General features: G+C 48.5%; 2 protein-coding genes across 2 annotated transcripts in view; both read left to right on the plus strand.

Moving 5' to 3' along the window:
* LOC149470602 (uncharacterized) overlaps window positions 1-22,655 on the plus strand; it is a 182,317-nt gene that overhangs the window by 38,769 nt on the left and 120,893 nt on the right. Inside the window, exon 3 of the mRNA XM_089661908.1 lies at window positions 6,275-6,278. Coding sequence (XP_089518034.1) covers window positions 6,275-6,278 — 4 coding nt within the window. The remainder of the gene's footprint in view (window positions 1-6,274; window positions 6,279-22,655) is intronic.
* On the plus strand, window positions 12,066-21,861 carry LOC149470603 (uncharacterized). The gene is given in 8 exon segments (XM_089661869.1): window positions 12,066-12,162; window positions 12,254-12,580; window positions 12,697-12,794; window positions 12,884-13,105; window positions 13,288-13,497; window positions 14,962-15,177; window positions 15,284-15,425; window positions 19,728-21,861. Coding segments are annotated over 7 exon segments (3,138 nt in total). The 5' UTR covers window positions 12,066-12,162; window positions 12,254-12,306; the 3' UTR covers window positions 21,704-21,861.

The following is a 22,655-nucleotide window of genomic DNA, read 5'->3' on the forward strand; positions in this document are numbered from 1 at the left end:
TAGATATGTGTCCTGCTGCTACAACTCGGGCTGTTGGAGACGAGTACATGGCGTGAATCAAATGCATAAACGAGCCCCCAAACCCAAACTTTTCAAGTGCTAAAAAAAGCCATTCAAAACTAACCTTATCAAAAGCCTTTTCTGTGTCTAGCGAGACTATTGCCGCGTCTAGGAGTGTGTCTGTCGTGGCTTGATTCAAAGCGGATATCACCTCCCGAATATTTGAAGCCGCTGAGCGCCCTTGTACGAATCCCACTTGGGAAGGGTGTATAAGAGCAGGTAAAATAGATGCTAGGCGGGATGCTATGATTTTTGATAAAAGTTTTGCATCAAGATTCAGCAGTGATATAGGAAGATACGAGCCCGGTTCTAACGGGTCTTTGTCTTTTTTGGCTATTAATTTGATATAGGCTTGAGAACCTGAGGGAATGTAGTCTCCTCCTTCCTGAATGGTCTGGAACACCGATTGTAATGTGGGAGAAATGGAATCTGCAATTAGCTTGTAAAATTCGGCTGTATAACCATCAGGGCCTGGTGCCTTACCATTTGCAAGCGATTTAATAGCTAGAGACACATCAGATAAAGTAATGGGAGCATTTAGATCTTGAAGTGAGGTGGGATCTAACCTAGGCAATGTGACCTGGTCCAAGAAAGAGGCAGCTGCAGAAATGTCTATAGGGTCGTGTCCATATACAGTGGCAAGAAAAAGTATGTGAACCCTTTGGGATTACGTGGAGTTTTGCATGAATTGGGCATAAAATGTGCTCTGAACGTCATCTAAGTCACAACAATAGAAGAAAACAGTCTGCTGAACATAATACTACACAAACATTAGATGTTGCCATGGTTTAATTGCACATAACATGTAAACATTCACAGTGCAGGGAGGAAAAAGTATGTGAAGCCCTAGCTTAATGACTTCTCCCAGAGCTAATTGGAGCCAGGAGTGAGCCAACCTTAACTCCAATCAGTGCGCTGATATTGAATGTGTTGCTGACAGCTGTCCTGCCCTTAAAAAACACACACCTGTTTTGGGTTTACTGGTTTCAAGAAGCACTGTCTGATGTGAACCATGCCTCGCAGAAAAGAGCTCTCAGAAGACCTACCATCAAGAATTGTTGACTTGCATGAAGCTGGAAAGGGTTACTAAAGTATCTCCAAAAGCCTTGATGTTCATGTGTCCACGGTAAGACAGACTGTCTACAAATGGAGAAAGTTTAGCACTGTTGCTACTCTCCCTAGGCGTGGTCGTCCTGTAAAAATGACTGCAAGAGCACAGCGCAGAATGCTGCATGAGGTAAAGAAGAATCCCAGAGTGTCAGCTAAAGACCTACAGAAATCTCTGGCACATGCTAACATTTTTGTTGACACATCTACAATAAGGAAAACATTAAACAAGAATGGAGTACATGGGAGGACACCACGGAGGAAGCCATTGCTGTCCAAAAAGAATATTGCAGCACGTTTGAAGTTTGCAAAAGAGCACCTGGATGTTCCACAGCACTACTGGCAGAATATACTGTGGACAGATGAAACCAAGATTGAGTTGTTTGGGAAGAACACACAACACTATGTGTGGAGAAAAAAAGGCAGCACACCAACATCAAAACCTCATCCCCACTGTAAAACATGGCGGAGGGAGCATCATGGTTTGGGGCTGCTTTGCTGCCTCAGGGCCTGGACGGATTGTTGTCATTGATGGGAAAATGAATTCCAGAGTTTATCAAGACATTTTGCAGGAAAACGTACGACCATCTGTCCGCCAACTGAAGCTCCGCAGAGGATGGGTGATGCAACAGGACAATGACCCAAAGCATACAAGTAATTCAACAAAACAATGGCTGCAACAGCACAGAATACGCCTTCTGGAGTGGCCCAGTCAGAGTCCTGACCTCAACCCGATTGAAATGCTGTGGCATGACCTTAAGAGAGCGATTCACACCAGACATCCCAAGAATATTGCTACACTGAAACAGTTTTGTGAAGAGGAGTGGTCCAAAATGACTCCAGATCATTGTGCAGGTCTGATCTGCAACTACAGGAAACGTTTGGTTGAGGTTATTGCTACCAAAGGAGGGTCAATCAGTTATTAAGTCCAAAGGTTCACATACTTTTTCCTCCCGGCACTGTGAATGTTTACATGTTATGTGCAATTAAACCATGGCAACATCTAATGTTTGTGTAGTATTATGTTCAGCAGACTGTGTTCTTCCATTGTTGTGACTTAGATGACGTTCAGAGCACATTTTATGCCCAATTCATGAAAAACTCCACGTAATCCCAAGGGGTTCACATACTTTTTCTTGCAACTGTAGAGTCCGATAGAATTGTTCTAAGACGTGTATAAGGTCTGGAGGTTCCGTTTTCAGCACTCCCTGTGCATCTCTCAGGGATGTAAAAAGAGTTGGTGTGAACGGTTTTTTGCACAACCTTGCTAACAATTTGCCTGGCTTATTGCCGAATTTATGGAAATGTAGATGATTGTACGATTTATGTATGGACTCTTGGGCAGCAGCCCACATGTCGAATTGATGCTTGGCCTCTGACCATGCGGTCCTGTGTTCGTGGGAATTTAAATTAGCGAGATCCTGCTGTGCTTGTCTTAGACGGAGACTCGCAGCTGAGTAATTGTGGAGAAAGTTTTTTTTGTATGTGGAAGTGAACGCTATGATTCTACCACGTAAGACCGCTTTGCCTGTTTCCCAAAAAAGGTTGGGATCTGTTTGGTGTTCTGCATTTGTTTCACAAAACTCGCTCCATGCAGTATTGAGTAAGCGAAGCAAGTCCTGATTGTGTGCCAGAAAAGAGGGGAAACGCCAGGTACGTAGATGCTGATTATTTTGCGCGTGTCGTATGCACATGGAAATCGGGGAGTGATCGGAGATCGCTATATCGTGTATCTCAGAATCTGATATTAACAAAAAAGTAATCAATTCTAGACAGAGTATGATGTACGGGAGAGAAGAACGTGAATTCCCTCCCCTCTGGGTGGGATAAACGCCACACATCTGTAAGTTGCAGCGACTCTGTGAAGTTGTGTAATAAAGACGGCGCCAATGAGGAGATGTGATTAGTTGGGCGATTTGGTATAAAAGGTTTTTGTTTATCTTCCCGTATGTGCATACATTGATTGAAGTCACCGCCCACTAGCACAGGGAGGTGCAGAAAATTGGACAGTTTTGAGGACAAATCTTGAAAAAAAGGTTTGGGTGAGGAGTTTGGTGCGTATATATTGGCCAGTACCAAAGAAGAAGAGTCCAGCATGACTTGTGCTGCAACATACCGGTCCTCCTCATCCGTGACCAATTTAACAATGTCAGGTGTAAGACGTTTATGGAAAAGGATGAGCACCCCCGCTTTGCCAGATGGAGATGGTGACCCCAATACCTGTCCCACCCATAATTTTTTCATACGCATAAGGTCCGTTTGGGTCAGGTGAGTTTCTTGAAGAAGGGCAATATCTGCTCTCATGCGTTTTAAGTGCCTAAGAATGGCCATGCGTTTATGTGGCGATCTCAGGCCCTTAACATTCCAGGAGATCACCCGAAGCATAGGGAATTGGGTGTAAAGGTGATCCAAAGAGTATCAAAACCATCCTTAACTGGCCGCAAATCCGTGAAAACAGTCTCATGGCCTGCGTCTCCTCGACTCATCATGAGAAGAAGAAGAGGCGGTTTGGGGTCTCCAAGCAATAAGAAAGAAAAGGGGGGAGAAAGAGGGGGAGGAAGAATGAGGTGGGAACAGACAATATTCCGGCCAACCCAACATGGGACGCTCGGAAAAACAAGAACAAAAAACTGCATAATCATCCTAGACTTCACATTATTCCGCATGTGGTCTCCTTTCTGTAGCCTGCGTTACCGGAAATGATGGGATGTAGATCCCGCACCAAGGAGGAATATAAACAGGAGGAAAATAGAGCCCCCTACAGCAGCATAGGCCATTAGTAAAGGAAGGAAGGGATCAGAGCATCCCATCATCTATGTCAACACGGCAGTAAAAAATACGGTAACACAGTGTAGACAGGTCATAAACAGGCTATTATAGGCATACTAAAGGGATATCAATTCCAAAGAGGGAAATATTAAACATCGTGATTGACCGATAGTAACGCCATTAAACTGAGCATTGTCAATACGTGGCGTGGCTCGGCCGTCAGGGTGGTCTTTGTTTTGATGGTGCACGATGGACGCGTTGGCATTTCGGTGGGTCCTTTCTGGGGCTGCGTTGGTCTCGTGGACCAAGATCACGTGGCGGTTGTTGGGAGCCGACGGCATCAGGAAAGTTACTTTGCAAGTAAAGAAGGGCTTCTTCTGGGTGCACAAATGATTTGGATTCCCCCGCAGGCGTAGTGAAGCGAAGTGTAGCGGGGTAGGCGAGGGTAAATTTTACCACTTTCTGAAATAGTGTAGTACAAATTGACTGGAACGATTTGCGTTTGCGAGAGACTTCTGGCGAGTAATCAGCAAACAATAACAGCTTGTGCCCATCCAGTTGCAGGGATTGTGAGTTACGAAACGAGTTAAGAATCTTTAACAAACTCATGCCGACTCCACCTCCGCAACACCGCCAAAATCTGCACGTTCCTAACCCCAGAAACCACTAAACAGCTCATCCACTCCCTCATCATATCACGACTCGATTACTGCAACTCCCTCCTCACTGGCCTGCCTCGCCGCTGGCTATCCCTGCTTCAGTCCATCCTGAATACGGCTGCCAGACTCATTCACCTTTCCAACCACTCCATTTCCGCCACCCCCCTCTGCCAATCCCTCCACTGGCCTCCACTCAGTGTCCTCCACCCCCCTCTGCCAATCCCTCCACTGACCTCCACCCCTCTCTGCCAATCCCTCCACCCCCCTCTGCCAATCCCTCCACTGGCCTCCACTCAGTGTCCTCCACCCCCCTCTGCCAATCCCTCCACTGACCTCCACCCCTCTCTGCCAATCCCTCCACCCCCCTCTGCCAATCCCTCCACTGGCCTCCACCCCCCTCTGCCAATCCCTCCACTGGCCTCCACTCAGTGTCCTCCACCCCCCTCTGCCAATCCCTCCACTGACCTCCACCCCTCTCTGCCAATCCCTCCACCCCCCTCTGCCAATCCCTCCACTGACCTCCACCCCTCTCTGCCAATCCCTCCACCCCTCTCTGCCAATCTCTCCACTGACCTCCACTCAGTGTCCTCCACCCCCCTCTGCCAATCCCTCCACTGGCCTCCACTCAGTGTCCTCCACCTCCCTCTGCCAATCCCTCCACTGGCTTCCGATTGCACAACGGATCAAATTCAAAATCCTAACGCTGACATACAAAGCCGTCCACCATACTGCCCCGAACTACATCACTGACCTAATATCCAAGTACCGCCCAACACGCACACTCCGCTCCTCACAAGACCTCCTTCTCTCTAGTTCCCTAGTCTCCTTCTCCCATGCCCGCCTCCAGGACTTCTCCAGGGTGTCACCCATCCTCTGGAACTCCCTGCCCCAACCCATCAGATTATCACCTACTCCCCTCTTCTTTAGGCGCACCCTGAAAACCCATCTCTTCAGGGAAGCCTACCCCACCCCCTGCTAACTTGACCGACCTCCTCCACTCTTCCTACCACCCCATCCCCCACAGCTATCTCCTCCTGTGCCACCATCCCCCCCTCCTAGATTGTAAGCTCGAAAGAGCAGGGCCCTCGATCCCCTCATGTTTTGCATTGTATTGGTATTGTTCTGTCACATGTTCTGTCCCCCTCTGTAATGTACAGCGCTGAGCCAACTATTGGCGCTTTATAAATACTGTATAATAATAATGGCCACTCGGTCAGCGTAGTTAAGATATTTAGCAATCGTGGACCGTGGCGTACGGCGATCGTTTGAGGGGGCACCCAGTCTATGCGCCCTTTCAACTTGGCAGTGTGTTGTAATTCCCAATGCTGCGGATATACGTTTAGAGCAGATTTCAGACAATTGGCTTGAGCTGAAGGATTCTGGGAGACCCACCACCCGTAAATTGTTCCTACGTGAGCCGTTCTGTAAATCATCCAGCTTTTCTAGGATGGCCTGTTGGTCACGTTTGGCTTGTGTAGCACTCACCTGCATAGCTTGTCATTCATCCTCTAAGTCAGAGAGGCGATGTTCAACTTCAGTTATGCGTTTTGCGTTTTCTCCCAAATCTCTTCTAAGCTGTTCTATTCCCAGGGTCACCGCTCTGTCTACTGCTTGTGTGATGTTCGGTAGCAACAGAGAGGCGACAGCCTGTGCGATTTGTGCATATTGGTCCGTGGGACTACTGTGATCAGCATGTCCTATCAAGGGAGTGTGAAGTGGCTGTTCCTCTCTCCTACCTGTTCCTGACCCTGGATCTGGGTCTGGCCCTTGGTCTGTCTCCATGCCGGCCATCAGGGTGGAGGGGCTGTGGCTGCTGCACTGCGGAGCTGACTCAGGGGAGTGAAGGCTGCTCTCTGCAGCTTTGTCAGCGGTGGCCATCTTGGCTGCACGGATGGGAGACCCGTCCCTCTGTGTGCGGGGAGCGGGATCCTGGCCGGATGCTGCTGCCCGCAAATACCGCTCCATAGCTGGTCAGGGGCGGGCGGGGGGGGCACTCCCATGCCTTGTACCGCAGTCCTCCGGTGCAGGAGGCTGTATTTATAGGCAGGACGCTCCGGAGCCGCGGGATGTCCTCCTCACTCCATGCGGCGCCGGAACCAGAAGTCTGTACTACACTATTAAGCACCTTTCTGGCTCCTGTGGCTGAGCTAATTCCTCCCCAGGACCATTTGGGCACCCACCCTGATGGATGGATGGATGGCTGGAGCTGGATGACTATCTCATAGCTGCCAGCATACCGCTGCACCCCCAGATGTGTGATGTGTATAACCCATGCGCATTAATACTTTTGTTCTGGTGAGTGTAGACCAGTCCCAAGGGTGGTTTATCTTTCACGAGTTCATGCACTACTGTCCGTCACGGAGAGACCACACGTGCCATTCATAGGCACTCTCTGAGTTGTCCGTCACGGAGAGACCACACGTGTCATTCATAGGCACTCTCTGAGTTGGTACTCTCACACCAAGGACATTCCATTATTCAGGAATGATTAGAGGAACTTATTTTAGCACCATTTACCATTTTACATCATTGTTGCAATTCTTTGCACTTTTTGGTTTTTCCATGCGTTCATTATTGATCACATGCATTTATAGCGCTGCACTATGACTGTAACATAGAATAGTTACATGATTACAGAGAAGGAAGATATATCATTATATTGGGAACTTAGAACTATCCAAATTATTTGAGATATAAGTGTGAAAATGTTTAACATTTGAAAATAGAATGTATGACATTCATTAGTAAATGCATTAGTTGTCTCATCATTTTGGAGAAACAGCAAAAAAAAAAAAATATAGATGTGCTTTTTATTTTACATTCTAAGTATTCTCATATGCAAACATAAAACCTCCAAAGCCCGCGCTTGTGCGCCATCTAGCGAACATATCCGGTATTGCACGTAAAAATATGCCAGAAGCGATTCCACATTTACTAACAGAAAAGTAGACGCTTTTCAATGAGATTGCTAGACGCCGCTCAGAAGACTGACAGGTCTTAATTGATTTAACTGAGTCTGCCTGAATGGTCAGAGTCTTCTGGTAGACTCAATTCTTAGTAAATCAGGGCCTTATTGTCACCGGACCATCTTTATTGCAGTCTACCAAAGCTCTCTCGTGTGTGGCCAAGGTATCCCCCATGTCCGCAGGGACCTCAGTCTCCACTTTGGACTTTCTGGCTGTTTTTGCTCAGATATCAATGCATTCTGCCCTCAAAGGCTCTAAATGGTCCCCTGCAGATTATGTCTGTGATTGGCCTAAAACTTCTATTCATTCTGGCCATGTTGACCTTGTCACTGTCTCTGAGAATTCCAACAGTCTACCTCTGGTTGGGGTCATTGCAGTCTCCTGAAGTGGACACAGATTTACCGGGGTTGTTTCAAACCTTATAGATGTACTACCCGTCATCTGGAGAATCAGCCTCGTGTTCCAGGCCTTGGGTTATTTAAAGGTCACTGTTGGGCAAGGTTGCTCATTTCTTTAGGGCAGGGGTGTCAAACTGGCGGCCCTCCAGCTCTTGCAAAACTACAAGTCCCATCATGCCTCTGCCTTTGGGAGTCATGCTTGTGACTGTCAATCTTGCAATGCCTCATGGGACTTGATGTTTGGCAACAGCTGGAGGGTCACCAGTTTGACACCCGTGCTTTAGGGATTTAATTCCTCCCCTTATAAGTCAGAATCATTCTCCCTCCCTCATCTTTCAGGGTGTGTAGGGTGCCAAGGGATTACTCTCATAATTTAGACTCCCTTTTTCAGTTGTAAGTCAGTCCTTATCAATCCCTCATGCCTGGGAGCCTGAACTTGGGGCGAAACATCCCAATGGTCTCTGTAGACCAAGTACTTCCAGATATTATCTGTCTGCCTTTTTGTCTGAAAGGGGCAGTTTATTCCCTTCACCATGAAAGTCTTCACTTGCAGGGGTGTCCCCATGTCTGGGGCTCCAATCTGTTTCCTGAGAACAGTTCCCGTCTCATCAAGCATCCCCTCCATGACTTGGTACTCTGACCTGAGCTCCACTGGAAATCCCTCACGTGTTGAAGAGTCTTCCCCTATGGAAAGGTCTGGGAGTTTTCCCTGTGGCAGGTCTAGTGGCCTAGTCCCTATGCTGTACTACACTGAGAGTGTTACGTTTCACTATGCTGTCCTCCTCGGAGATAAGAATTTGCCGTCTTGTTCTCTTCTGATTCAGTACCTGAAAGCTGTTGATTGATCACCTGGCAGGAAGATTTAATTGCTGGATGTCCCTGTGCTTTCCACATTGTCAGCAAGAAGATCATTCTGGGGTCCTGCTGCTAGTTCCCCCAGCAGGTAGGGAGTCTGCCTGGAGACCTTTGTGGGACCTGGTCACTGGAGGGTAAGTTCTCATTTGATGACCGATGTGCAGTTCCTCCAGACTCCTTCCCTTGCTCCTGATCCTAATCAGGTAGACAATCTAGGATCCCTTCCCCCCTTCCCCTCTCCTCAGCTGAGGATGCTTTGTTGGACCATGCTCCGTGATTAGATGTAGGCAGTTTTGAGGCAGTGGTGGGTGTTTAGGCACATGGGTCCCTGTGCATCCTTATGACCTGCTGCTGTTTTGCGCCCCATATGGGTTGCCCCATATTTCTTCTCTCTTCTTACCCCTGTGGAGGTGTCTGGGCACTTTTTCCTCTTCTAGTCAAGCCCTTAGGTACCCTTAGGGTTCTTTATTACCAGCCTTCAAGTGCTGGCTGTCTGTCTGATATGAAGGACGGGACATTCTGGGTAGTCTGTCTCTCTCTGATATGAATGATGGGACATTCTGGGTCGTCTGTCTCTCTTCCTGATATGAAGGACGGGACATTCTGGGTTGTCTGTCTCTCTCTCTCTGATATGAAGGACGGGACATTCTGGGTAGTCTGTCTCTCTCTCTCTGATATGAAGGACGGGACATTCTGGGTAGTCTGTCTCTCTCCCTGATATGAAGGACGGGACATTCTGGGTAGTCTGTCTCTCCCTGATATGAAGGACGGGACATTCTGGGTAGTCTGTCTCTCTCTGATATGAAGGACGGGACATTCTGGGTAGTCTGTCTCTCTCTGATATGAAGAACGGGACATTCTGGGTAGTCTGTCTCTCTCTCTGATATGAAGGACGGGACATTCTGGGTAGTCTGTCTCTCTCTGATGTGAAGGACGGGACATTCTGGGTAGTCTGTCTCTCTCTGATATGAAGGATGGGACATTCTGAATAGTCTGTCTCTCTCTCTGATATGAAGGATGGGACATTCTGGGTTGTCTGTCTCTCTCCCTGATATGAAGGACGGGACATTCTGGGTAGTCTGTCTCTCTCTGATATGGAGGATGGGACGTTCTGGGCAGTCTGTCTCTCTCTTCGACATAAAAAATGGGACATTCTGGTAGTCTGTCTCTCTCTGATAAGAAGGACGGGACATATTGGGTAATCTTTCTCTCTCTGATATGAAGGACGGGACATTCTGGGTCGTCTGTCTCTCTACCTGATATGATGGATGGGACATTCTGGGTCATCTGTCTCTCTCTCTGATATGAAGGACGGGACATTCTGGGTAGTCTGTCTATCTCAGATATGAAGGATGGTACATTCTGGGTGGCCTGTCTCTCTGTCATGAAGGATGCGTCATTCAGGGTTGTCTGTCTCAATCTCTGATATGAAGGACGGGACATTCTGGGTAGTGTGTCTCTCTCTGAAATGAAGGACGGGTAATTCTGGGTCGTCTGTCTCTAACTCTGATATGAAGGACGGGACATTCTGGGTAGTCTGTCTCTGATATGAAGGATGGGACATTCTGGGTAGTTTTTCTCTCTTTCTGATATGAAGGACGGGACATTCTGGGTAGTCATTCTCTCTCTGATAGGAAGGTTGGGACATTCTGGGTAGTCTGTCTCTCTCTGATATGAAGGACGGGACATTCTGGGTAGTCTGTCTCTCTCTGATATGAAGGACGGGACATTCTGGGTCGTCTGTCTCTGATATGAAGGATGAGACATTCTGGGTAGTCTGTCTCTCTCTGATATGAAGGACGGGACATTCTGGGTAGTCTGTCTCTCTCTCTGATATGAAGGACGGGACATTCTGGGTAGTCTGTCTCTCTCTGATAGGAAGGACGGGACATTCTGGGTAGTCTGTCTCTCTCTCTGATATGAAGGACGGGACATTCTGGGTAGTCTGTCTCTCTCTGATATGAAAGACGGGAGATTCTGGTTAGTCTGTCTCTCTCTCTGATATGAAGGACGGGACATTCTGGGTCGTCTTTCTCTCTCTCGCTGATATGAAGGACGGGACATTCTGGGTAGTCTGTCTCTCTCTCTCTGATATGAAGGACGGGACATTCTGGGTAGTCTGTCTCTCTCTGATAGGAAGTATGGGACATTCTGAGTAGTTTGTCTCTCTCTGAAATGAAGGACGGGACATTCTGGGTAGTCTGTCTCTCTCTGATATGAAGGACGGGACATTCTGGGTAGTCTGTCTCTTGCTCTCTGATATGAAGGACAGGACATTCTGGGTAGTCTGTCTCTCTCTGATATGAAGGACGGGACATTCTGGGTAGTCTGTCTCTTGCTCTCTGATATGAAGGATGGGACATTCTGGGTAGTCTGTCTCTCTCTGATATGAAGGACGGGACATTCTGGGTAGTCTGTCTCTCTCTGATATGAAGGACGGGACATTCTGGGTAGTCTGTCTCTCTAATATGAAGGACGGGACATTCTGGGTAGTCTGTCTCTCTCTGATATGAAGGACGGGACATTCTGGGTAGTCTGTCTCTCTCTCTGATATGAAGGATGGGACATTCTGGGTAGTCTGTCTCTCTAATATGAAGGACGGGACATTCTGGGTAGTCTTTCTTGGTCTCTGAGATGAAGGATGGGACATTCTGGGTAGTCTGTCTCTCTCTCTGATATGAAGGACGGGACATTCTGGGTAGTCTGTCTCTCTCTGATATGAAGGACGGGACATTCTGGGTCGTCTGTCTCTCTCTGATATGAAGGACGGGACATTCAGGGTAGTCTGTCTCTCTCTGATATGAAGGACGGGACATTCTGGGTAGTCTGTCTCTCTCTGATATGAAGGACGGGACATTCTGGGTAGTCTGTCTGATTTTGGGGGGTCTCTGTTGTATTGGGTATACCTTTGTTTTTATTTTGTGTTATGTGTCTTTAAGACTTTTCTATCTGTAGTAAAATATATTTGTTAAACAGTTGGTTACATAAGAGTTAGGTTTATTGTTTCTTACTTTTTATTAGTTATTTTGGCTCCTCCCTGATATCTCTGTAAGGTAATACAATGCAGGAATGGGTATTAGAGGACATTTCTCGGGGCTGCAGTTCCTCTGAACTCCACAAGATGGTGATCTCATTTCTAATAACCAGACAGGACTTGTGTATGGAATACAGACAGGAAGTGATGTCAGGAACAGACAGGAAGTGATGTCAGGAACAGACAGGAAGTGATGTCAGGAACAGACAGGAAATGATGTCAGGAACAGACAGGAAGTGATGTGGAATAAAGACAGGCTGTGCCATGAGGTGTGAAGGAGATCGGAGACATTGCAGGAAGTAGCAGCAGAGGAGGTAATAAGATGTTATGTTCTATTTACCCCCAGTAACCCCCCGTCATGTCTGTCCTCTTCCTCCGTAGTCATGTGACGTCTTTTATTTCCAGCAGATGATACACATCAAAATTTAGAAGGACACAAGGACCTCTACAAGTAAGTCATGATGGAGGATCACCAGAGAGGACACAAGGACCTCTACAAGGACTTCATAATGGAGGACCACCAGAGAGGACAGAAGGACCTCTACAAGGACGTCATGATGGAACTCTACCAGAGAGGACACAAGGACCTCTACAAGGACGTCATGATGGAGGACCACCAGAGAGGACAGAAGGACCTCTACAAGGACGTCATGATGGAACTCTACCAGAGAGGACACAAGGACCTCTACAAGGACGTCATGATGGACAATCAGCCGCCCCTCACATCACCGGGTAAGAGGAGACTTTATTGTAAAGGAGAGAGCAGTACGGAGGATCCACCTAGATCCCCCATCATCTGATAAACACATAGAAACAATGGATTCAGTCAGTGTGTGTGTTTCCTACAGATGGATCCAGTCATGGGAACCCACCAGAGAGATGTCCCCGTCCTCTGTATTCCCGGGACTCCACACAGGAAGGTCACACCATCCCTCACCATCATCAGGTAGATGAGGAACAATCACTGATAGTATCATTAGGATCTGTACATTATCTGCATTGTTACCATTGATGTCATTTTTATTATATATTCAGAGTGGAAACCTGAGAGATCCTAAAGTTGAGGTTAAAGAAGAGATAAAAGAGGATGAGGATGGGGGGATGGAGGAGTCAGAGATTCCAGAAGGACACCAAGATCTGTACCAGGACACCATGGTGGAGTCATCCAGCTACAGGAATCTACCAGAGAGATGTCCCCGTCCTCTGTATTCCTGGGATTCCACACAGGAAGGTCACACCATCCCTCACCATCATCAGGTAGGTGGATCAAGTTATGGGAACCCACCAGAGAGATGTCCCCGTCCTCTGTATTCCCAGGATTCCACACAGGTAGGTCACACCATCCCTCACCATCCTCAGGTAGATGTGTATAAATTATAACTATTAGTGATTGTTCCTCAAGGGTGTTTGTTACATTGAATTTCTTTTTGAACGTTTAGAGTGGAATCCTCGGGGATGATAATATTGTTAAAGAAGAGTATAAAGAGGAGGATGAGGAGTATGGAGTGATGGAGGAGTTTTCAGAAGGACACAAGGATATGATGGAGCCACCTAATACCAGGAACCCACCAGAGAGATGTCCCCGTCCTCTGTATTCCCGGGATTCCACACAGGAAGGTCACACCATCCCTCACCATCATCAGGTAGATTATTATTATACAGGATTTATATAGCGGCAGAAGGTTCGCTCAGCGCTGTACATTATAGTGGGGACAGAACATGAGACAATACAGTAACAATACAATACACGAGGGGTACGAGGGCCCTGATCCTTGGAGCTTACAATCTAGGAGGGAGGGGATAGTAGTACAGGAGGAAGTGGCTGTGGGGGATGGAGTGGTAGGAGGAGAGGAGGAGATCGGCTGTTAGGTGAGGGTGGGGTAGGCTTCCCTGGAGAGATGGGTTTTCAGGGTGCGCCTGAAGGTGAGGAGGGTAGGTGACAGTCTGATGGATTGGGGTAGTGAGTTACAGAGGATGGGGGAAGTCTTGGAGTCGGGCGTGGGAGGAGGAGACCAGGGAGCTAGAAAGTAGGAGGTCTTGTGAGGAGCGAAGAGTACGGGTTGGGTGGTATTTGGGTATCAGGTCGGTGATGTAGTTTGGGGCGGAGTTATGAATGACTTTGTATGTCAATGTTAGGAGGTTGAATTTAATGAGTTGGGCAATCTGGAGCCAGTGGAGGGAATGACAGAGGGGGGTGGAGGACACTAAGTGGAGGCCAGTGGAGGGAATGACAGAGGGGGGTGGAGGACACTGAGTGGAGGGAATGACAGAGGGGGGTGGAGGACACTGAGTGGAGGGAATGACAGAGGGGGGTGGAGGACACTGAATGGAGGTCAGTGGAGGGAATGACAGAGGGGGGTGGAGGATACTGAATGGAGGCTAGTGAAGGGAATGACAGAGGGGGGTGGGGGACACTGAATGGAGGCCAGTGGAGGGATTGGCAGAGGGGGGTGGAGGACACTAAATGGAGGCCAGTGGAGGGAATGGGAGAGAGGGGTGGAGGCCTTTTGAAGGGATTGGCAGAGAGGGGGTGGAGGCCAGTGGAGGGAATGACAGACAGGGGTGGAGGACACTGAATGGAGGCCAGTGGAGGGAATGACAGGGGGGTGGAGGACACTGAGTGGAGGGAATGACAGAGGGGGGGTGGCAGAGCGGTTGGTGAGGTGGATGAGTCTGGCCGCTGAGTTCAGGATAGACTGAAGTAGGGATGGCCGGTGCGGAGGGGAGGCCGGTGCGGAGGGATGGCTGGTGATGAGGGATGGCCAGTGGTGCGGGATGGCCGGTGAGGAGGGATGGTAGGTGGTGCGGGAGGCCGGTGAGGAGGGATGGCCGGTGATGCGGAAGGCCGGTGAGGAGGGGCTGGCCGCTGAGTTCAGGATAGCCGGTGAGGAGGGATGGCCGGTTGAGGACAGAGGCCGGTGGTGCGGGAGGCCGGTGAGGAGGTCGGCCGGTGGTGCGGGAGGCCGGTGAGGAGGGATGGGCGTTGGTGCGGGAGGCCGGTGAGGAGGCAGTTGCAGTAGTCCACACGTGAGATGATAATGGGGTAGATGATGACAATTATTGGTAGGTGGGATTTATACTCGGCATGTTTGTTACAATGAATGTTTTATTATATCTCTCAGAGTGGAATCCTCGGGGATGATAATATTGATGGTAAAGAAGAGTATAAAGAGGAGGATGAGGAGGATGGAGTGATGGAGGAGTTTTCAGAAGGACACAAGGAGATGATGGAGCCACCTAATACCAGAAACCCACCAGAGAGATGTCCCCGTCCTCTGTATTCCCGGGATTCCACACAGGAAGGTCACACCATCCCTCACCATTGCAAGGTTGGTGGGATGGAGCATCTAGAACATGGATTCATACAGACAATGTGTGGAGTTTCTGTGACCTTCTATCTTCCAGATGATATTTCCTCTCCTTCTCTTGATGTAGAGTGGAGATCCAATCGATATAGAATTTGAGGTGGAAGCAGAAGAAGAAGAGGCGTATGTGAGGGATGATCAGCAGTCTATGGAGGAGGATGGAATAACGGGGACATTTATAGAGGAGGACACTCCTACAGAGATCAGCACAGGTGGGTCATGAACACCAAATCCATTCCTCCACCCATACTGCTCACTGATTGGTCCAGAGTAGGCGGGGGCGGGGTGATATCAGCCTGTAATACATCAGAAGAAACAATGCCGTCCCGATTGATCCGGTAAACGTATCTGGATTATATCTGCGACTCACTTCAATAAAAGCGTGGATTGTAAACCTGAAATACTGGAACTCAGAAAAAATGGCGGCTGACTGGCGCATTACCGCCTACAAAGTGGTTCCTTCCATCCCATGCGGAGTCATGTGACCTACAAACCTTCAATGCCATGTTGTATGTATTAGATCACACGGGTCATAGAAAGGTTGTCATTCACATGGTGGACGTGCTGTAATCATAGAGGGGAGTGGAGGCCAGTGGAGGGAATGACAGAGGGGGGTGGAGGACACTGAATGGAGGTCAGTGGAGGGATTGGCAGAGAGGGGTGGAGGTCAGTGGAGGGATTGGCAGAGGGGGGTGGAGGGATTGGCAGAGGGGGGTGGAGGGATTGGCAGAGGGGGTGGAGGACACTGAATGGAGGTCAGTGGAGGGATTGGCAGAGAGGGGTGGAGGGATTGGCAGAGGGGGGTGGAGGACACTGAATGGAGGTCAGTGGAGGGATTGGCAGAGGGGGGTGCAGGACACTGAATGGAGGCCAGTGGAGGGATTGGCAGAGGGGGGTGGAGGTCAGTGGTGGGAATGATAGAGGGGGGTGGAGGGATTGGCAGAGGGGGGTGGAGGACACTGAATGGAGGCCAGTCGAGGGAATGACAGAGAGGAGTGGAGGCCAGTGGAGGGATTGGCAGAGGGGGATGGAGGACACTGAATGGATCCCCCCTTATGTATTATACATGGTGATCATATCCCCCCTTATGTGTTATACACGGTGATCATATCCCCCCTTATGTATTATACATGGAGATCATATCCCCCTTATGTATTATACATGGAGATCATATCCCCCCTTATGTATTATACATGGAGATCATATCCCCCTTATGTATTATACATGGTGATCATATCCCCCCTTATGTGTTATACACGGTGATCATATCCCCCCTTATGTATTATACATGGAGATCATATCCCCCTTATGTATTATACATGGTGATCATATCCCCCCTTATGAATTATACATGGAGATCATATCCCCCCTTATGTATTATACATGGAGATCATATCCCCCCCTTATGTATTATACATGGAGATCATATCCCCCCTTATGTATTATACATGGAGATCATATACCCCCTTATGTATTATACATGGAGATCATATCCCCCCTTATATATTATACATGGAGATCATATCCCCCCTTATGAATTATACATGGAGATCATATCCCCCCCTTATGTATTATACATGGAGATCATATCCCCCCTTATGTATTATACATGGAGATCATATCCCCCCTTATGTATTATACATGGAGATCATATCCCCCCTTATGTATTATACGTGGAGATCATATCCCCCCTTATGTATTATACGTGGAGATCATATCCCCCCTTATGTATTATACGTGGAGATCATATCCCCCCTTATGTATTATACATGGAGATCATATCCCCCCCCTTATGTATTATACATGGTGATCATATCCCCCCCCTTATGTATTATACATGGTGATCATATCCCCCCCCTTATGTATTATACATGGTGATCATATCCCCCCCCTTATGTATTATACATGGTGATCATATCCCCCCCCTTATGTATTATACATGGTGATCATATCCCCCCCCTTATGTATTATACATGGAGATCATATCCCCCCCCTTATGTATTATACATGGAGATCATATCCCCCCCTTATGTATTATACATGGAGATCATATCCCCCCCTTATGTATTATACATGGAGATCATATCCCCCCCCTTATGTATTATACATGGAGATCATATCCCCCCCTTATGTATTATACATGGAGATCATATCCCCCCCTTATGTATTATACATGGAGATCATATCCCCCCCTTATGTATTATACATGGAGACCATATCCCCCTTATGTATTATACATGGAGATCATATCCCCCCTTATGTATTATACATGGAGATCATATCCCCCCCTTATGTATTATACATGGAGATCATATCCCCCCCTTATGTATTATACATGGAGATCATATCCCCCCCTTATGTATTATACACGGAGATCATATCCCCCCCCTTATGTATTATACACGGAGATCATATCCCCCCCCTTATGTATTATACACGGAGATCATATCCCCCCTTATGTATTATACACGGAGATCATATCCCCCCTTATGTATTATACATGGAGATCATATCCCCCCTTATGTATTATACATGGAGATCATATCCCCCCTTATGTATTGGGATTTTTAATATCAGACCCTATATTGTTTATAAATATATTAATAAGTTGGGGTCCCAACACTGATCCTTGAGGTACCCCACTAATAACACTGAGCCTTGGGGTCCCCCACTGACACCCCTAGCCCATGCAGAGTATGAATCATTAACCACTACTCTCTGAATACGATCTTTCAGCCAGTTTTCTATCCATTTATATTCGGATTTTTCCAGCCCATAGACTTTACCTTACACATTAGCCGTGTGTGGGGAACTGTGTCCAAGTATACCACGTCCACCGCCACCCCTCTGTCCGGGTTCGCCACGTCCACCGCCACCCCTCTGTCCGGGTTCGCCACGTCCACCGCCACCCCTCTGTCCGGGTTCGCCACGTCCACCGCCACCCCTCTGTCCGGGTTCGCCACGTCCACCGCCACCCCTCTGTCCGGGTTCGCCACGTCCACCGCCACCCCTCTGTCCGGGTTCGCCACGTCCACCGCCACCCCTGTGTCCGGGTTCGCCACGTCCACCGCCATCCCTGTGTCCGGGTTCGCCACGTCCACCGCCACCCCTGTGTCCGGGTTCGCCACGTCCACCGCCACCCCTGTGTCCGGGTTCGCCACGTCCACCGCCACCCCTGTGTCCGGGTTCGCCACGTCCACCGCCACCCCTGTGTCCGGGTTCGCCACGTCCACCGCCACCCCTCTGTCCGGGTTCGCCACGTCCACCGCCACCCCTCTGTCCGGGTTCGCCACGTCCACCGCCACCCCTCTGTCCGGGTTCGCCACGTCCACCGCCACCCCTCTGTCCGGGTTCGCCACGTCCACCGCCACCCCTCTGTCCGGGTTCGCCACGTCCACCGCCACCCCTCTGTCGGCTTCCACTGATTACAGAATACTAATACTGAGAGTCCTGACCCTTATACTATATAACTTGTACATTACATCCTCCTGACCCCTGCGCTATGTACTCTATGTTGTACGTTACACGCTCCTGACCCCTGCGCTATGTACTCTGTGTTGTACGTTACACGCTCCTGACCCCTGCGCTATGTACTCTGTGTTGTACGTTACACGCTCCTGACCCCTGCGCTATGTACTCTGTGTTGTACGTTACACGCTCCTGACCCCTGCGCTATGTACTCTGTGTTGTACGTTACACGCTCCTGACCCCTGCGCTATGTACTCTGTCAATACTCCAATGATGGTGGTCTTCAGGGTCAGGATGAGGGAGGAGTCAATACACGAATGATAGTGGTCTTCAGGATGAGGGAGGAGTCAATACCCCAATGATGGTGGTCTTCAGGATGAGGGATGATTCAATACCCCAATGATGGTGGTCTTCAGGGTCAGGATGAGGGAGGAGTCAATACCCCAATGATGGTGGTCTTCAGGATGGGAGAGGAGTCAATACCCCAATGATGGTGGTCTTCAGGATGAGGGAGGAGTCAATACCCCAATGATGGTGGTTCTCAGGATGGGAGAGGAGTCAATACCCCAATGATGGTGGTCTTCAGGGTCAGGATGAGGGAGGAGTCAATACCCCAATGATGGTGGTCTTCAGGATCAGTCCAGTCTTCATCTTGGTTGTTCTTCCCCCATCCTCACTCTCTGACCTCTGGTGGGGCTCAGCCCCGCATTTCTTCATGACTAAATCATGGAGTAAATAAGGGAGTGCAGTACTTCATGTGTTGGGAAGATGGCGATGAGTGATAGAGGGGGTGGGGACCCTCGTCCTATAATCCCCTCATCACTGTCCCTCCTATAAAAGACAGTTCTGGTTGTTTCCTCACTCTCTGACTAAGGTCCATGAATAAAGAAATGACCTGGTAGGAGATCAGAGGAGCCATTTCCTAGTTCCCTTGAGGGTGGAATTGTAAGCTCCTCAGAGCCCAAGCTGCCTGATGTGGGTGGAGTCCTGGTTTGGGGGAACCAATCAGCTCCTGTCTAGTAATCCTCTTTGTCTTTGTATTTTAGTCCATGGCCGGGAGATGAGGAAAACCTCCGAGGATTGTCTCACTTTGTCTCCAGACTGGAAAGTAGAAGATGAGGACATCACACGGTATAGTCCAGGAGAAAACCCGGCTCCCTCCAATGTCCATCCGGCACCACCCAGTGTAGATGGACCATCGGATTCCTCGTATCCTGAGGAACCTCAGACTGTGCGGGACCTGGCCGGCCTTCCAACAGGGAAGAGGTTCTCCTGTCCTGAGTGTGGGAAATGTTTCCAATATAAATCCGTTCTTAAGGATCACATAAGAACTCACACGGGGGAGAAGCCGTATTCCTGTCCTGAGTGCGGGAAATGTTTCAAATTTAAAGCTAAACTAAATGTGCATATAAGATCTCACACGGGGGAGAAGCCGTATTGCTGTCCTGAGTGCGGGAAATGTTTCAAATTTAAATCTAATCTAAATGTGCATATGAGATCTCACACGGGGGAGCTGCCGTATTCCTGTTCTGAGTGCGGGAAATGTTTTGTAGAAAAATCAACACTTATCATACATCAGAGGTCTCACCCGGGGGAGATGCCGTATTCCTGTCCTGAGTGTGGGAAATGTTTTCCTTATAAGTCCTATCTTTCCAGACATCAGAGATCTCATGCGGGAGAGAAGCCGTATTCCTGTCCTGAGTGCAGGAAATGTTTTTCTACAAAACAAACACTTACCGTACATCAGATGTCTCATACGGGGGAGAAGCCACATTCCTGTCCTGAGTGCGGGAAATGTTTTCGTCATAAATCCGGTCTTAATGTGCATATAAGATGTCACATGGAAGAGAAGCCGTGTTCCTGTCCTGAGTGTGGGAAATGTTTCCAATATAAATCCCTTCTTGAGGAGCATATAAGATCTCACAAGCGGAAGAAGCTGTATTCCTGTCCTGAGTGCGGGAAATGTTTCCATTATAAATCCCATCTTAATTTGCATGAAAGATCTCACACGGGGGAGAAGCCATATTCCTGTCCTGAGTGCGGGAAATGTTTCCAATATAAATACAATCTTAATAGTCACGAAAGATCTCACACGGGGGAGAAGCCGTATTCCTGTCCTGAGTGCGGAAAATGTTTCAAACGTAAATCTAAACTAAACGTGCATATAAGATCTCACACAGGGGAGAAGCCGTATTCCTGTTCTGAGTGCGGGAAATGTTTTGTAGAAAAATCAACACTTCTCACACATCAGAGGTCTCACACGGGGGAGAAGCCGTATTCCTGTGCTGACTGTGGGAAATGTTTTATAGCAAAATCAACACTTATCATACATCAGAGGTCTCACACAGGGGAGAAGCCATATTCCTGTCCTGAGTGTGGGAAATGTTTTTCCTATAAGTCCTATCTTTCCAGACATCAGAGATCTCACATGGGAGAGAAGCCGTATTCCTGTCCTGAGTGCGGGAAATGTTTTTCACGGAAGTCCCATCTTCACACACATCAGAGGTCTCACACGGGGGAGAAGCCGTATTCCTGTCCTTGTTGTGGGAAATGTTTTTCACAGAAGTCCTATCTTCACACACATCAGAGGTCTCACACGGGGGAGAAGCCACTTTCCTGTCCTGAGTGCGGGAAATGTTTTTCAGATGATTCTAGTCTTTACACACATCAGAGATGTCACACGAGGGAAAAGCCGTATTCCTGTCCTGAGTGCGGGAAATGTTTTTCCTATAAGTCCAAACTTAACATACATCAGAGATCTCACACAGGAGAGAAGCCATATTCTTGTCCTGAGTGCGGGAAATGTTTTCCCTATAAGATCTATCTTTCCAGACATCAGAGATCTCACACGGGAGGGAAGCCGTATTCCTGTCCTTAGTGCAGGAAATGTTTTTCATATACTCGCAGTCTTTACAAACATCAGAGATCTCACACGGGGGAGAAGCCACTTTCCTGTCCTGTGCTGGAAATGTCCCTCACTGAAGTCCTGCCTTCCTGTACATCAGGGATTATATCGTGGTAGACAGATCAGACCGGGGTCAGTCCTTATTGGGGGGCAGAATGGGGAAAGATGGGGGGAGGGCTATAGCAGATGGTAAGAAGGTTCCCATGTTACAAACAACCAGTAGAATTGGTACCATTTGTATGAAAATAAAAAATACACAAAATCTGTGTGAACAAGGTGTCAGTGGATGAAGGTGTCAGGGAATGGTGTCAATGAACGAGGTGTCAGGGAATGGACAAGGTGTCAGTGAATGAAGGCGGTGTCAGTGAATGGAGGAGTCAGTGAATGAAGGAGGTGTCAGTGAATGGAAGTGTTTGTTCCCCAATGCCAGAAGTCTGCCCAGCACAATAGGTGAGTTGGAAGGTTTGGTGAATGAAGAGAACTAGGATTGGATTGGTATTGCTGAATCTTGGCTTCATTCCTCACATGACTGGGCCATTCATATTCCTGGCTAGGTTCTCTTTCGGAGTGACGGGGGAAATAGGAAAGGGGGTGGAATCTGTCTGGAATAGGAAAGGGGGTGGAGTCTGTCTCTGTGAGAAGTGATCTCAGCGAGTGTGAGAGGACCTAGTTGATGGAGAGTGTGATGAGGTTGAAGTATTATGGGTGGAGCTGCACATGGGGGGCGGTACTACAAAGGTCATCATTGGAGTCTGTTATAGGCCTCCCAGTGTTAATGAGGAGGTGGAGACTACGCTCCTCCCACAGATGGAAGGGGCGGGGACAGTGATAATAACCAACCCCAACTAGGAATGATGCTCGGCTGGACCTGGTCATAGAGGGCCAAACTAGGAATGATGCTCTGCTGGACTTGGTCATAGAGGCCTCAACTAGGAATGATGCTCTGCTGGACCTGGTCATAGAGACCCCAACTAGCAATGATGCTCTGCTGGACCTGTGTCATAGAGGCCCCAACTAGGAATGATGCTCTGCTTGACCTGTGTCATAGAGGCCCCAACTAGGAATGATG

Source organism: Staurois parvus, unplaced genomic scaffold (assembly GCF_062004578.1).
Source record: "Staurois parvus isolate SC_StPar_1 unplaced genomic scaffold, SC_StPar_1.0 ptg000035l, whole genome shotgun sequence".
Classification (NCBI taxonomy): domain Eukaryota; kingdom Metazoa; phylum Chordata; class Amphibia; order Anura; family Ranidae; genus Staurois; species Staurois parvus.